Consider the following 17,342-nt stretch of genomic DNA (forward strand, 5'->3'; position numbering starts at 1 on the left):
TACCACTTTCCTGTTTGAACACATCCTGTGAACTGAATGTTGAAAGGGATACTGGCAAGACCGGGTTGTTTCAGATTAGGGAAAACACCTGCTACTCTCAACAGGTGGTAAACTGTTTGGTCCAGGAAACATTAGTACTAGCATAGAAGTGACCCCCCCCCCCCCCCTCCTCCCAAAAAAAAAAAAAAACAAACAAACAAACAAACAAATAAACAAACAAACAAACAACAAACAAACAAACAAACAAAAAACAAACAAATCTAATGGTTCATAGTGAGTCCTTTCAATCCTTTGAGACCACATTCAAACATGCCCCTTTTAAAGCAACATTCTGTATAATTCTGATTACCTTAGTAGTTCCATTGACAATGATTATTTTGATTTCCATTACAATTGATGAAAGTTGCCACTCAGACGGTTTTGTTGGCGCATGATTAATAGGTGTAAAAATGAAATCATTTCTGATGAATTACAAAAGGTTGGTTTCTATGGCAAAATATTATGTTCATATTATTCATCTGCAAACCCTTACACATTTCATGGCAACTCAACCATGAGTTTTTAAAACATAAACAAGTTTCTCCTCTCAAGAAAGCAATTTAATATTAATCAGGACAAAGATATGTGGTTTGCCCTGTAATGTGAGGCTAAAAAGAAGAACGACTTGTACGGAAACTAACTAGGTTTCTTTGAGACCTGAGTATTCAAGGCATCTGAAAGACCGGTGTAAAATGACAATATCTGTAATGACGTTCACTTAGAGCATTAATTATTTTCGAGAGTTCATAACACCATCGTTTAGTTTTATTTGCATAAATACATGATATGACAGACATTTCTGCTTCGTGAGGAACATGAGAAGCTAAAAATTCCATAATGATTATGTCTGATTTAAATGACAAATCTACTCTTCTCTATCTCCTTTATTTGACAGATACGGAAAGTTGCAATTCATTTCCAACAGAAGTTGCCTCGATTGTACACAATAATGTTTTCGCTGAATGTAATTAAAATATCAAGTCGAAATTTAGAAAGAAAATATTCCAAACAATAGACTCACATTCTACCTATTCCAGCATCACGAACTGGTGTAATTTGTGCACACTGAGTTTTGCTATTGGTTACTGCAGATGATTATAATTATACTAGTCAAGTAAACGGAAATGTGAAAGGAAAAAGCTGGGAGGCATAGCCCCCAAAATAATTATAACCGCGCTTGTGTCGAGAGAGGGCAGTCGACCTCTTTAGTGGTGAGCTGCCTTGCTTTTTTTTTTTCCACTCGATTTGCACTGATGCGCCAAAAATCAAGTTATGATTATAATAGCAAAATATTGTTGTTGTTTTTTTTTCTTCAACTGAATATGTAGGCTCCTACATTAATACGAAGAAGTAGAGACATATAAGAAAATCAGAGAGATAATTATTGGCTGCATGACAGGTGTGTCTTCATATGACGTGGAGGACTGGAATAGAAGATAATATATCTTCTATTTCTATCTGTATGCATAATATTGGTAAGATCTTGTGTTAGGATCTGTTAATCATGCATACATATAAAATGATTGATCTGTTAATCATGTATACATATATTATGATTGATAGATCCTCACACAAGATCTTTTCCATTATTGGTAACTACAGTGGACTCAATTTACCGACATCTTTTATTTTCATGAAAATAAAATGATTGTATTGTATATATTATAGATTATATGGCCTATAAAATCACTTGAAAATGCACATGTTTATTGATGTTTATTAATGATTTATAGTGTATAGACATTTGTAATTTATTCCAGTGACTTGTAATGAGCAATGAGATGTAATGAATAGTTTCTGTTATGTTTGTCAAGCTGTGTACAGGCTTCCTGCTTGGCGGGAACAAACTTTCTTTTACAGTGAGCATGAAATATGATTCTGTTCATAGACCACTCTGTTTCATTCCCCTCTATCCTGATCAAAGTCTGCAAATACACAAGTATCAGTCTGCATACATTGATTTTTATGTCACATCCACACATACAAGACTAACAGTATGCTGCATGTATTTACATCCCAGTATTACCAGTACATGATGTTTGTGTTCCAAAAGCATTCTTACGTGTAGAAGCCAGTGATGTAGGTAGTTAGCTAAGATCAAAGGATGCATTCTGAATCATTGAATTATATCAGCTGCACAAATATTGTAGCCAAATAATTTTGATACATTGTACTACACTACTACTACTACTACTACTACTACTACTACTACTACTACTACTACTACTACTACTATACTACTACATGTATTTCTACAACTAATAATGATGATGATGATAATAATAATAATAATAATAATAATAATAACAATAACAATAATAACAAAAAATAGTCTTATTTATGCAGGGTAGCCTCTTCAGTGTTGCCACTGTCCTACCAAAGGGTCCTCCCATCATCATTACCCTAGCATTGCCAGGTACCCATTTATACACCCAGGTTGAGATTTATCATATAATTTTTTCCTTTTTTTTTTGAAAATTGGCAGATATTTCCATTCAAATTTTATCATTTTTCTCTAATTATTTATCCTTTCACTTTGAATCAATCATTATACTGTTTCAAACTACAGGCATGGACTTCTAGGCCTGAATTCATGAAGGTGGTACAATTGAAACCATGAACAATTTGTACGGAGTGCCAGGTATTCGTTGACGAAATGTTCATTCTGTTTAACAAAATGACTGATTTCGTAACGAAATAGACCATACGACACTTACCGCTCCATACAAATTGTCCATGGTTTAAACCATGGTTTCAATATGTACCATCTTCATGAATTCGGGCCCTAGAGAACTGCATGTGTTAGCTGCCCTAAATGTCTAAAGTGCAACATCGAACACACACCACAGATCACACTAACCACCAACAAAAGACTCCACACAGGTGATGACATTGTTTCCAACAATAAATTACAGATGCTGTACTTGTTTCATTGGGATAACACAACACCATACAGAGCAAAATCAGACCACATGATTTTGGAATGAGTATTACATGTCATGATTACAAAAAGATGTAAATTTCATCATTTTGTACATGTCAAAAAAGAGTTGTAGAGACATGATAAAAAATTCTACTTCATGGAGCACAAATGATATCAAGAACAGTTTTCTGATACAAACAAGTGAAAGCAAAAAGTATTGGAATGGGAAGAGAAGAATTAAAATCTAGTGAAAACAGAAAACAACAACTATCCAACCTCTGAAACAAAATGCTCCTGAAGATCTAGGAATTATTACACCCAACTATCACTGAGTCACATACAAAGGAAGAGCCTCTAAAATACCAAGCCCTCCAAAAAGGACAGAAAAATGGGCGAGAGTTAGACTCTTGTATGAGATTTAGACAGAAATATTGCATCGACATCAACCTTGGAGCTGCAGCAATTCATCAAACCAAGAAAGTCTCTGGAATCAAATCAACTTAACTTGTTGGTCTGCAGAGCCCTTGACACCACTTGAAAATAAGAAGAATAAATAATAACAATTTCAATACCTGGAAGATGTCACTAATTCAATTGTATGCTATTATCATACTGAATAGGTACATTGAAGTGAGCTGTCCGAACTGTTTCAAAGGTAAAACGTGGTTTAAAGGTAAAACAGACATTTGGTAGCAATACTATTATTTTGCATTTATGAAATAACTATCGAAAGAAGTATCTTGGGGGATGTACACATTGTTTTCCCCCTCTCTCTGGGATATTATTATCTACCAGTGAGCATCTATTTTTCACAACTTTACGAGATTTACTATCATTTTCCATGTCATGAAAGTACAAATTGACAGTCATCATTCTTATATGGTATTTTATGTGACTTTCATTCAATAACAGTAAGAAAATAGATTAAAAGTCTTGTCAGTAAATACACTATACATGTATATATGTTTCACATATATATATCTATTTATATATATATAAGATATAAATGTACAACTATGTATTGACATGTTAAATAGGACAGTGTGAGTTGGTAAATACACACTCCTCTTTTCAAGCATTCTACACTGAGACCTGTCAGAGTTTTCTACACACCCAAGCCTTAAAATCCTACCTACTGTAGTCAAGCACACATGAATACATGTAAATCCACACCACTGTACTCATTTCCTTAATGAGATACTTTTCATGACAGTAATGAAAAACACAATGTACAACAAAGTCAAAAGTTTGTAATGAAAAATGACACGTATCGGCCTGTGAATGAGTATTAAAAACATCTTACAGAGATAACTGTAGTCTCAGGCACACAGACGAAGGCAGTGATTTGTAGACCATGTGTATGGTTTCAAGTTCAATTCATTCTCTTTCTCTTAGCATCAAAACAAACATTGTTTCTGTGATTACACAAAAATAAAATCTCTCCAAATAGCTGACTGTTGTTTCAGTTATATGTAAGATGGTAGAGATAAATGTAAATTACATGTTAGGTCTTAGGATTATGCTTTTTGACACACACAACAATCACCTTTAAACATTGTATGGGTAAAAGTCTGAAGCTGCACATTGTACTATCAGAAGATGTTGCAGATTTAAAAAAAAATGCATTATAGGATTAAACTCATTGATTAAATAATTAGACAAAACAACACATATTACAGATGTGCAAACACAAGATATGGCATACATTTCAACTGGCATTGCAAACATGCCCTCACTTTATGTCAAAGCTTTTCAAAGCTTAATCAAACCTTTTGAAATTTCAATCAAACCTTCTGAAAATTTGAAAGTCATTCCACAAGGCATTTCACAATTAAAAATCAATAGACTGTCAAATGTGTTATCTATAGATCCATGTCATTCCTTTTGGATTCCTTATCATGATAAAAAGGGGCACATTTAAACCTCCATCTAACATAATAGTCTTAATAAATCAAAGTCTGTACCTCAGACACATACTCTAACATTTTACATAATGATTTCACTGGTGTGTTCTCAAACAAGATTATCAACCATGAGATGAATTCCTTTTTCCCAATTTCAGAACAGTTTCCTCCTCTTTGTCAGATACCAATCACTAAAAAGGAAAGTAAAGTTTGGTTTTTTTTTTCACACAGATTCCATACAAACCCGTTATTGCAATGTAAATCCTTTTCAATTACAGCTCAGACCAAAGTTAAATTATGTAAGAAAAACTCTGTAAAAACAAACGCTCCACTCAGTGCTTGTATTCTGATTATCGCTAAATGTTCTGTCACTTTATGAAACCCTTCTAATCTAATCATTACATAAAACGTCATCCATTGGCTTATGACATCCCAATGATTTATCAACCTAAAAAGCCAACACTTCCCGGCTCTCCCTCAGGTGACTGTATTGCAGCGTAAAAGATAAGAACTCGGCTCAGTGGTCACTTTCTCTCTGTCAAAGTGAGTTTTGAGTCTGAACCACATCTACGATTAAAAAACAACAACAAAATGTGCAGCTCATGACATCACAGCCAGCAAGACCTGCCATCTAGGTCAAAGGTCAGTCATCCAATGCTATGTGTGATAGTGTGATAAGATATCAGACTGTAAAACTTATTTCAGTCTTACTCACTATCATTACTCAGGGAAACAAGGCAGTGAGTTCAACAAAAACAAAAACTAAGAAAGTGGTCATTATCACTTGGAAAGTTTGCTCATATGCTTCAAGCTACAAATGCAAATGAGAATGGGCAAAATGAGAATGAGTTTGACTATTGCTAGAAGTTCCTGAGTGTATACCAGTCTCAAGATAAACTCAGCAAATCATCTAAGTTTAAACTGCATTATCTCTCAATACATATACCATACAGAGGAGGCTGATAATCTCAAATAGGGTACAGATAACATCACTCACCCTGTCGAACCAAAACCAGAAAATAATAAAAGCAATGTGTGTATGATGGCAAAAGGGCCAGAAGCCTCTGAGGAAAGCATAAACAAAAGTATAAAATGTCTCAATAACCCTGCTTATCTTATAAAAGAATTTATACTTTCCTCGGTAACAAGCATTTCCTTGACAAAACAACTGGAGACAAAAGAAAATGCAAAGTGAGTGAACCAAATTATCTTGGTCCTCCTGAGATGTAGGAATGGCCATCTTGATAAAAGTCTGTCATCTTTCACGGGTAGACCAGATACAGAGTTCTGACATCTCACTTCAAGGACCACCACTCTCTGCCATAAAATATTCTTGAGAAGACATGTCTCTAAAATGTCCAGAAGCTGACACTGCTGGCGCTCTTCTCTTTACACGTAACTGGAGACTGTAGCGTGGGCTGACCACCCTTCATCATCACATCAGGATTACCGAGGTCTGAGAAGCAGATTGGATGGGAGAAAGAGATCCGACACTCATCATCAAACTGGGACGTGGCGCTCTGCTCCAAAAGCTCACTCAGCACAGAGTTACTGAAGGAGGATGTAATAATTGAACTGTAGAGGGCGTTCTTTGAGGCCCAGTCACTGACGTTGTCATAGTGATGAGATTGAGGAGTCACATCTGCTCCTGGTGTGAAGTAGTAGCCTTTCTCCACGTCTTCAGGAATCTTTATCATGAGCTTTCCTTTAACCTGTATTGCCTGAGAGGTAAAAGAGAGTAACATACATATTTTACAAATGTGAACATGCAACTTGACTTCCTGAAATCAAGTTCGAATTATGTGACAGATGCTATGCTTGAGATCTATCATGCTGTTCACTCACCTCTTTTATTCCCACCCCCCCCAAAAAACAACAACAACAACAACAAACAAACTAAGAAACAAAAAAATTCTAGTTCTTATCACAAATTAAACTGAATTTGAAAAGCATAAACCAATGTTTTGGTGGGGGGGGGGGGGGTTTCTGACTGTACTACAAACTTGTGTGGCAAAGTTGCTAAAAGGGTGAAGTGACAATGAATTCTCACTACTGCCAATGACCTAAAAAACTCCTGCACACGCTGAAGAGCTCTGTCACAGGTGCACTGTGGGATTCCTCGGTCCCTTGTTTGCTTCCTGTTGTCTCACACAAGTCGCAGTTCCCATACGATTCAATGGAGTTCTTTGTCTGCTTTTCCGTTGTTACCCCTTTTTTTTATCTTGGTTATAATTCAGCTTAAAAGAGTTGAAAGTGTCTAAGCTTTACTGATCTGCGGTCACTAGAGTCATGGTTCACTACTGCAAGGCTTCGATGTGCTGGTCACATGATGGAAAGCGAAGAAATCTTCAACAAAAAATACCTCTTTATAAAGACAGAGCGTGATGTAAATGCATGTGCAGCCAAAACCGGGGCAAGTTTGTCCCATGAGCTATTCCATAATGCATCATAAAATGCTGCTCTGCGCACGGCACCTACGTATTGGCGATACCCTCAATTAGGAAGCACCCCAGAGGTTGCTGTCATGGTGGAGTCGTTTGGAGCTATAAAAGGGGTGTGATCTTGATGGAGTCATTTTTTTTTTTTTTTTTTTTAGCTAATAAAGGTGTGTGGTCATGATGGAATCTCTTTGGAGCTAACAAATGGGTGAGGTCATGATAGAGTCTCTTTGAGCTAATAAAGGGGTGTGGTCATGGTGGACAGTCTTTTGGAGCTAATAAAGGGGTGTGGTCACATTGAGGTTTTTTGGAGCTAATAAAGGGGTGTGGTCATGGTGGACTATTTGGAGCTAATAAAGGGGTGTGGTCATGGTGGAGTCTTTTTTGGAGCTAATAGAGGTGTGTGGTCATGGTAGAGTCTCTTTGAAGCTAATAGAGGGACATGGTCATTATGTCTTAGAAGTAGACAAGAGGATGAGAATGAGATAATACGAGGTTCAAAGGAGGACCACACACCTCAAGAAGACAGAAACCTACAATGAACAAGAAATCCAAACTAAGTTTTCCTAACTGGACATAAGGATACACAAACTGTCTACCAACTTCTCCCTATAGTACCACTACAAGACAGTTACTTAAGAAACAAATATTTTGATAGTAAAATTGTTACACACAAACATCACTGGAGTGTAAATCTTCCATGAAATCTCATGTTTGGTGTCAGCTGGACCAGGGATCTCATCACCACATGCCTCCATGCCCAAACAAATATCATGCAAAGTAATTCATCATAACAATTTTCTCTAGTAGCAATAAAAAGGTATTATTGTGTTTGCCCTCTCAGGAAAGCACAACAATCAGTATTGTAATATCAAAGCTATTATGTACAAAGTCTGGGCCAACTTGGCTTCAGCAGGTCACAACATGGCGTGCATTCCTTTGGAACATGCTTGCCTAACAAAGCATCACGACACCACGGCGTTACCCACTGGAGCAGAGTTAGGTAGTCTATTGAGATGTACCCTGGGGTAAAATCATAATACGCTGTTTACATAAGGCTGGTATTGCCTTACATTCAGTCAGGGTGTGTACTCTTGATGTATCACACTTCATGAAAGTGGGTTTTTATGTCCAAAATACGGAGTAAGGGCAGATAATGAAGAGTGTACACTCACTGTCTAAATCAAATCCAGAGTGATGAAATCTTGGGTTGGATACATATCCCACTTGGAAAAATGTCTTAAATAAGAAGGGAAAATGTGTCATTTACAGAAACCATGAAAGGTCTTACAAGGAGAAATGCTTAGATAGTTTTAATCAACTCTTTATGTGCCGTGGTGTAAACTCCCTGTGTGCCACATTATTCTGAGACAGAAATGTAGTCATGCTTCGGGAAAACATTCTGTTTTTCAAATCTAATGTTATAAAATGTTATAGATTTTTATTATTCTGGACACGTAATGAGCAAGAAAATGCCAAACTTTGCTTTGATGTAAACTGTATGACAAATCTATGATTGCTTTAGTTTCAAATGACCAGTAGATGCATTATTGTAGAGGCAAGACTTTTGCACACAAAACAGTAACAAAAACTTAGAATTCACATGCAAATCCAGTAGGGTACACAGCTTGCTAGTCAATCACCACATAAAATGCAAGCTACATGTGACAGGAATGGAATTGCGAGAAAAGCTTTCATTGTACTGTGGCATTGGGTGATTAATCAACTGGTTTGGGCAGGTTTGTGCATTTGAGCAGATGTATGAACTTGGCACACCATCGACTGAGGCCGGCATGCATACATTGCACATAAAGATTTAAATGCATGCAGATAATGAAAGTCAGCAGATAATGCCATCATCTTTCAGTTGATATTTTGTTCTTTGAATCTCAGCCCTAGGTAGCTTTATTCTCCAGTCTTGCTCTCATTCATGCAGTCTGTTCTACATGCTTTTTAAAGAGGAAATCCAGCCCAAATATAAGTTAGTCTGCTAAGAAAGAGTAAAATATTACAAGTTCAACAGTATAATTTTGATCGAAATCAGATGAAAAATAAGGAAATTATGACATTTTGAACTTTCACTATTTTGGGGGGAAACTAGTTCTTGAACGGTCAATATGAATATGCAAATGGCAAAGTGAGCATGCCATTCCCTCACAACTTGCCATGTAGTTTGTACATAAAACTTTGAAATTTCCAGATTTTCATTCAAACGCAAATATCCCGGAGGCTCAAATCTTGATCTATCTAACTGATCACTATTCTTAAGTTATTCAACCAGGAATAACATCGTGTTTCTGACTTCAACGACAGAAATATTGAATTTTCATCATTTTTTTGTACATGATAAATGGAAAATTGCGAGGTTATGAAAGGGTTAGCTCACTCATTTGCATATTCATATCCACTGTACAAGAACTGTTCTGCAGAAATTAGCAAAACTTCAAACTTCCTTATTTTTCATTGGATTTCAGTCAAATTTATACTGTTGAACATGTGACATTTTTTTTTTTTTTTTCATAATCAGACTAACTTATATTTGGGCTGATTTCCCCTTTAAGGCTCCTATTCATCAGAGAATCATTGTACTAACAGGCAATCAGGCAATCAGGCAGGCAGGCAGGCAGGTGGGGTCAGATGAAAGTGTGTTTGCCGTAGCGAGCTCCAGGCTCCATGCTGTTTCCATTCAAACAAGGGATCTTCACCTCCAAATCCTCATCATTCAGGGATTCCGTTGCTGGTGTTGCTGACCCAATACTACTAGCGCCCTCTATTGACTCCCAGGATTGGCCTTTCCAATGGTACAGTCTGGGTGTGATTCGGATCAATCGAAACTCACACCAAAATGTCATGAAGTAAATGTTTAAGAGAACTACAAGCATCCATTCAAATGCAGCACTTATTTGCCTGTAGTGTAATACCTGTGGAAAATGCAAAGAAAACATGGATGGAAAGAGTTAGAAAACTGGTAAAAAATGTTCATCATTATTAATAGAATATGTACTTACTCTTGTCAATGCACAAAGTGTTGTATAAACCTTACTGCATTACAAAACGGACTGAGAATTCAAGTTAGCATAGAAAGCAGTGTAAATGAAAGATTGAAAACAACTTGTGGATGTATTAAGTCAACAACATATTCATATTAACTTAAATAAATAGAGTAAAGGCAATCAAAAAGTATGAAAAGGATGCATCACATTAAATATTTTGAACAAAAAAAAATAAGAAAGTAACAAAATCTAATTTTTTCATATTTTTACCAAATATTTCTATATATTGATATTCAAGATAAAATTAATTTACCCCAGTAAAGATTGGTATGGAGTTTTCTTAGATATAGGCCGATAAGCAAAGAAAAGGAAATACACTGCACTTTTCATACAGATTTCTAACTACAATGTATGAAGCATTTTTCATCCATGACATAGAAAATTAACACCAAGTGGTCAACACCCTAATGCTGTTTGCACTGACAGTTGTGACCAAAGGAGCAGCAGCCTGGTACATTACTGCAAAGGCTTTTTGAGACCTGTGATTGTGATTAGTATTCGCACACAAAAAAAAGCGTAACTTGAGCACCTTTCCTATCAAATCATTCAGTCACCCTATCATTCAGCTGGTCTCTTCCACCTATGAAATCACTCCATTCACCCACTGGCTATCAGTGTGCCATGATGCCTCTCCTATGTTTCATATGTCATTTGAATGCTGTTTATGTAAATGCATATTGTATATTTGTTTGTTTGGCAAAAAGCATGTGAACAAAACAAATATCCATGATCTGGACAATAAAATGGAATGAATGAATGAACGAACAAACGAACGAACGAACGAACGAACGAACGAACGAACGAACGAACGAACGAACGAACGAATGAACGAACGAATGAATGTGTATGCATGGTCTCCCCTAAATAGAGCTCAGCAGACTGGTTGTGACTTCTGCTACCAAATGCTGGCAGTTAAATTTGATAAGGCAAAAACCTGAACTGAGATATTTGGACAGGTCTCTAAAGTCCCCTCCTTGGGGTTTGCCTACTGTGGCTTGACTCACTGTCTCACATAACAATCCTCTGATCGTTTCTCTTGTGATTACTAATGCAAGAGGTTCTTCGACAAAGGCCACAACCTGATAAATCTTTTAAACATATTACAATCACGGAAAAAACAAAACAAAAACAATACATTGAGTTCAAAGCATCTAACAAATAAGAATCTCTCGCTCTGTATTGTAACCTAATTACAATCTTGGACCTTGTATTGTAACCTGATTACAATCTCAAGTCTTCTATTTTAGCCTGATTTGGAACAAATTGGTGAGCAAGTATTTCCATCCACCAAAAATAACATGCTAACAATACAAACAAATTTTGTCATACGCCTGATCAGAAGGAGCAGTGACTGGATGAAGATTAGATAAGAAATAGATGAGGGAGTGAAACAGTGAGTTTGAGGTGACTTCAGCAATTTGACCCTATTCTGTGAAAGAGATGACTGCTAAAAAAGTACTAGTCAAGTTTTAAACTGTCACTGATTGTTAACACTCCACCAGACATCAACTGGCCAGGGCTATCACTACTGATTACTGCTGCTATCCGGCAAGGAAACGCTTCTATCTTGGTTTCAGCTAACTTTCTCCAAGATCCTGTGGTTTCCTTTTCCAGCAAACTTCAATTGACTCTTCCTCCACAAAATCTAATCACTAGCATGAAAGCAATATTTGATACATATTCTCTTCCCTACGTTTTCAAACCTGTCAGTTCAACAGACACAAATTAAGGTGACACGCTTTGTAACGTATTCCTCTGTGTTATGTGGGAGATGTGAAATTAGAAATAGCAGCCCAGATGACAGGACCTTGACATGTATAACTTTAAAGAGAGCAACAGAAGATGAAAAAGAGTGGCACCAGTTTCAATCAGTGGTTGCCATGGAGACAGCATCTCTGAGATGACCAGAGATGAAACGGATGTAGCAGGTGGTTAGAGTGTGATGGATGATATGAGTGTAAAGAATACTACTTCTATATGCACATCAGGGTGTACTGAAATACAGAGAGGAGACACAAGCAAAGATTCTACAGAAAAGAGACAATAAGAATGAAATTATGAATTGTAGATCAGTAACCATGGAAACAGTGGAAATAGCACAGAAAAAACAAAATGTGCATTTGTGTTTGCTCTTTGTTATATTGACATTTATTGCAACTCATTTGATAAATAAGTATATCAAATTTATCAAAAAGATTAGTCCGGTATACATGATAATTTCAGACTTGTGTGATAAAAAGATTACTACCTCAGCTATCCAGACATGATTGAAGTTCTCCCAGCCTTTGACATGCGATTAACCCATTCCATACTGAATTCTGAAATGCCCACAGATTTAATATGCTGGCCACCAGCTTCCCTTACAGAATGGGTTAAGAATTGAAAAGTTTTCTTCTTGGAAAGGTGAATGCTAAGGCCTTGCTGGGAACAGAAGTCTATTCTCAGATGTCTGTGTGTTACCTCACACCATTCTTCATTGGAATCTATGAATTTGCCTCCTTTTCCACACTAGAAAACCTCGACTCAATCCTGCTACATACCCACAGGGTTTGGTCACTTCACTAAGCTAATGGAAGTGAGGGGTATGAAATCCAAATCAGGTTACAGATGATCACCGCCTTTCAACAGCTGAGATTTCACAATCTAACCAATGTAATTAGGAGAGAAAAGGACTTTTTGTTCTCTTTGTATAAGGAAGAGTCAGAGCGATAAAATGAGAGAGGAAAAACAAAAAACAAAAACAAAAAGAGAATATTGTTCATTCTCAACTGCATGCTAACACACATGCTCATTTTTTTCCCTCACATAAATTGAATTATTACCATGTGGCGTCCTGAGTAAATTGGAAATGAAACAGGCTGACAGCTGCTAGGACACTAGTGTCTTCCTCTCATCCTCTCTATCCACTCAATCTATCCTGGATATCAAGCTGCTTTTCAAACACACACACACACACACACACACACACACACACACACTCACTGGTTTCCTTTATTATCATTTCCTTGCACCCTTGTCCTCATTTTCTAATCTTTGTTTCTTGCACCATATGTACTTCATAGTCCCACTTTGGTTTGCTGAGATAGTGTGACAAGGAAACAATTATCTATGCAATGTGTATATTGGTTTGGAAATTAAGGAGAATATCATTCACATCTTTCTTCTGAGAGATATTGAAAAAAAAAAAACATGGAAAATTGGTGCATGAATGATTTGTGTATCAAACTGTGACAGAATGTAATTATGAAATGAAAATGTGCAATCAAATGTGACAGTTTTTTTTTTGTCGATCCTTTTATCATTTTATTATAATCCACTTGAGCTTCTCAAAAAATTTATCAATGTGGTAATTAATGAAATACACTGTATGACATTCTTTTGTTTTAATTTCAAGGTATAATGCATCAATTTAATCCCGCTGAGTATTCAGAGCATACTCACTAGGTGATTACTAGTTCAATAGTTCAACAAAAATGCTGTAGTGCCCTTGCATCAAATTTTGAATGGTGAAATATTTGTGCAGAATGTTTGTTACAATCACCATGTGAAATCTGCTATTTGATCACCACGACGTGACCACACTTTACACGGTTATCAAACTTGTAGAAGCAATTAACAGATATTTGCTCATGTTGATATAAGATGCACCAGTACAAAGGAAGTTGGGTCATTGGTATGCCAGATGGGACTACCCCACTACCACAAGTCCAGTGTCACAATCAAGGCTGTACATTCACCATTTCCCAACTGAACACTAACATCACAAACAATCCTTCACGCTGACTGACAAGGACAATGCCTTGGTCGGCATTATTCATGAAATACAATAAGTTTCACTTCCCTGCATTATTACTTTATAGAATACTGGCTCTACAGGGTGTCAGTGTGAATGTGATATTCACTGTGATGACAAAAATGGCTGTGAAAGAATCAGTTTGGAAGAGATGGCAAATGACAAGTAAAAATAAGTGGATGAGGTATTAATACAAAACATGTGTCTTGAAATAAGATTGGAGTGTGACTTAAGTTGATTAAACAGTGTGAAAGAAAGAAGCAGACAGGTTAAGAGAGATGGGTAGATTTGTTTGGTAGTCTCTCAAAGTACTGGCACCTTGGACAAACTCTCCACAGGAAGTTTCCAATAAATGATATCACTGTTTTCGGTACAGAAAACCTTTTCAAAAATCTTTACTGTGAAAGACTGGCAGGATTTTGGTAGGAAACCTTGTAAAAATTTATATACCACAATAATAGTGTGACAATATAAAATCAATTTCATCAGATAAAATTCATCTTATTACCTTCCAAGTATCAAAAAGAAATAACGCTTCCAGCAATACTTAGTTGAGAAGGCATGATAAATACTCACCGGATTTTCAGCTGTTGCGTACCATCTCAAACCTGAACCAAAGAGTATTACTGAAAGAGAAAATCTGTTAAGGAAAAGTTTTTCTTTTAAATAAGAAAATTCACATGAGTGATAACACTTGGAACATATGACTGAGAATAACAATGCAAGAATGTATAATCAATACATTCAATTAACATCAGATAATTATGACTATGAGAAAATTACAAAAGCACAATTGATGAAAGATGAGGTAAATGTAAACAATGCCTCTATAAATCATCATACAAAGTTTCTGACCAGATCCTGATATCTGTTTACATGTCAATTCATGACTCTGGCTGAAGCTAATGTCAAATAAATACATAGCAATAGTGGCACAGTGGATGACAACATGAATTTTCAATCATAGGTCGTTGGTTCAAGTCCCAAGGCTGTAGTGGCTATGCCCCCAGGCAAGGCACTTTATTCCCATTGCTTAGTCCTCTACTGGAGGAGACCATCCTTGCTGCAGTAGCTTGCCTGTGCATCCAACTGATTCCTTCGTGGTCATGCTAAGAAGTTTGAACACAAATTCTGAAGTTACTATTAAGCTCTGGAAAATCCAAACTGCAACATTTAAATGAAAATTTGCAAACATTTTTTGTATTGATAATTTTGGAAGGCTGACATGTTTTGTGACACTAAACAGTTCTAGATCTCACAGATTGAATGTATGAGGGTACTTTGGTACAGAGGCAAACTTTGGGAGGATAAGAGACCACTCTCACAAATACTAGAACATCTTTGAAGTGTCATCCTTTGGAGATTTTTGTTGTGATATCTGACTAGAAATCAAACAATAACAACAATTCATAGCAAAGAATGATATCTGTTCTGTTTGTTAGGTTCTCTCTCCCTATCTCACACATTATTTCTGTTTCTCTATCTTTGTCATTCACTATCTGATATTCCACTTTTGTTTCAGCCTGTATTGTCTTCTACAAACCAGTCTATCTCTTCAACTATCTGTCTATATTTCTCTATTCTGTCTCACTACTTTCTTCTCTCCTCTCTCTCCATCACACTGTCCCAAGATGATGATCCTGAGATACATCAACAATCCTCTAATCCTTGCAGATTACTACAGGCTCACGTAGGTTATCAACTCTAATCCCAAATATATTGAATCAATTTCAGTCTGTGAGGTTTGAGAAATGCATTGACACAATTGGCCAAGTGAGACAGGAGTCAGTATTTCTAGGCTGACAGTGAGATGACCATCAGATAACCACTCTTAACTAGTGACTCACTGGATGGACACGTTACCATGGAGATGGGAGTCTGACCTCACATGTCTTCTTGACTCCACCACATTTCAATATTTCAAGTATTTCTTGCAGGTATGCCATGATGATATAAAAGATGCCAATTTTAATCTAACCATCATTGCAGCTCTCACACAAAACACTTTTGCTAGCACTAACCTCACTAAAAACCAAAGACATATAAGTCACAAAGAAATATTACATCATCTGTTCTACATGTAATATTGCAAGACATGAATAGTAGTACAGAAGACCAGGGATAACTATGTTCAACACTGTCCTAGAAGTATTGACATCACATACAGAACAATTTCTAAAATAATACTCGACAATGACACAGACAGGTTACAGTAATACGCACCATTGAGAAACATCAACCACTCTTTCAGATATTCACATCCTTTGACCTATTGTACATCTAACATTTCAAGTCTTCTGCTCAAAAAGTATTTTCTCAATCTCATTCTTCACATCTGTCTTAGACATGAATGGTTGCTATGGAAACCACTCTTGACAAAGCATCACCATGTCATATATCATGACATCCAGCCAATCAGCTGTCAGATCCATCATCTCTGCCTGCCCGGAGGTTCCTGATCACTTCTGAAAGTTCAGGCAGAAAACCGTCTCCCTGAGAAATTAGTCATAACCAATCATGCAAAGCCTTGTCTGAAAAAGGCCCAGAGCTCTTCTTCCCTCCATCCCAATCCAATAAAGACACAGTTCGCTGACTTACAGGAAGCCAACCAAAAGATCAAAATGAGATTTGTCAACCTTCTTAATGTCGCAATGTTGTGTGTACAAGTTAAAGAAACTTGAACCCTTGCAGCTGCCAAAATGTAGTTCCTGTATGCCAATAGGAATGTCACTTTGTTTGCTAATCAAAACTTGTAATATTTCATACAATGTGACTATTCTGCAATAAATGAACACAAAAGTTGCTGCACCCTCAAAAATCAAGTCAAGAGAAGTACTGTTTATCTGTTTCACAAGTTCTATACACCTAAATAAGGATATCTTACGACAACAGCTGAACACAATGTCTACGGCCAAGAAGTAGGCAAACCTGTGTGAAGACAAAGAAAGCCGAGAAGAGGAGATGTGATTCAACAATTAGTCACTAAAAAGCATCCTCTGATATCCCCAGTGAGTTAACACACCGATGAGTGCACATCAGTCACCCAGGGAAACCCATATATCCGCCTCTTACTCAAATAGCTGTCTGGATCGTGCTTGGAGGTGAAATTCAGGTTTGTGGCTAGGTCAAAACTGGAAACCAAAGTAGGACTGAAAACTGACAGTAAATATGACAACCTCTCATATGGTGTGT

At 36.7% G+C, this 17,342-nt stretch overlaps 1 protein-coding gene across 1 annotated transcript in view; it reads right to left on the reverse strand.

Moving 5' to 3' along the window:
• Positions 1–3,010: 3,010 nt before the first annotated feature.
• Positions 3,011–17,342, reverse strand: part of LOC140235950 (DNA damage-regulated autophagy modulator protein 2-like) — a 58,841-nt gene continuing 44,509 nt past the window's right edge. Inside the window, exons 6-8 of the mRNA XM_072315944.1 lie at positions 14,727–14,776; positions 10,010–10,225; positions 3,011–6,587 (exon numbers count right to left, since the gene is read on the reverse strand). Coding sequence (XP_072172045.1) covers positions 6,216–6,587; positions 10,010–10,225; positions 14,727–14,776 — 638 coding nt within the window. The 3' untranslated portion in view covers positions 3,011–6,215. The remainder of the gene's footprint in view (positions 6,588–10,009; positions 10,226–14,726; positions 14,777–17,342) is intronic.

This window comes from Diadema setosum, chromosome 12, assembly GCF_964275005.1.
Source record: "Diadema setosum chromosome 12, eeDiaSeto1, whole genome shotgun sequence".
In the NCBI taxonomy this organism is placed as follows: Eukaryota; Metazoa; Echinodermata; class Echinoidea; order Diadematoida; family Diadematidae; genus Diadema; species Diadema setosum.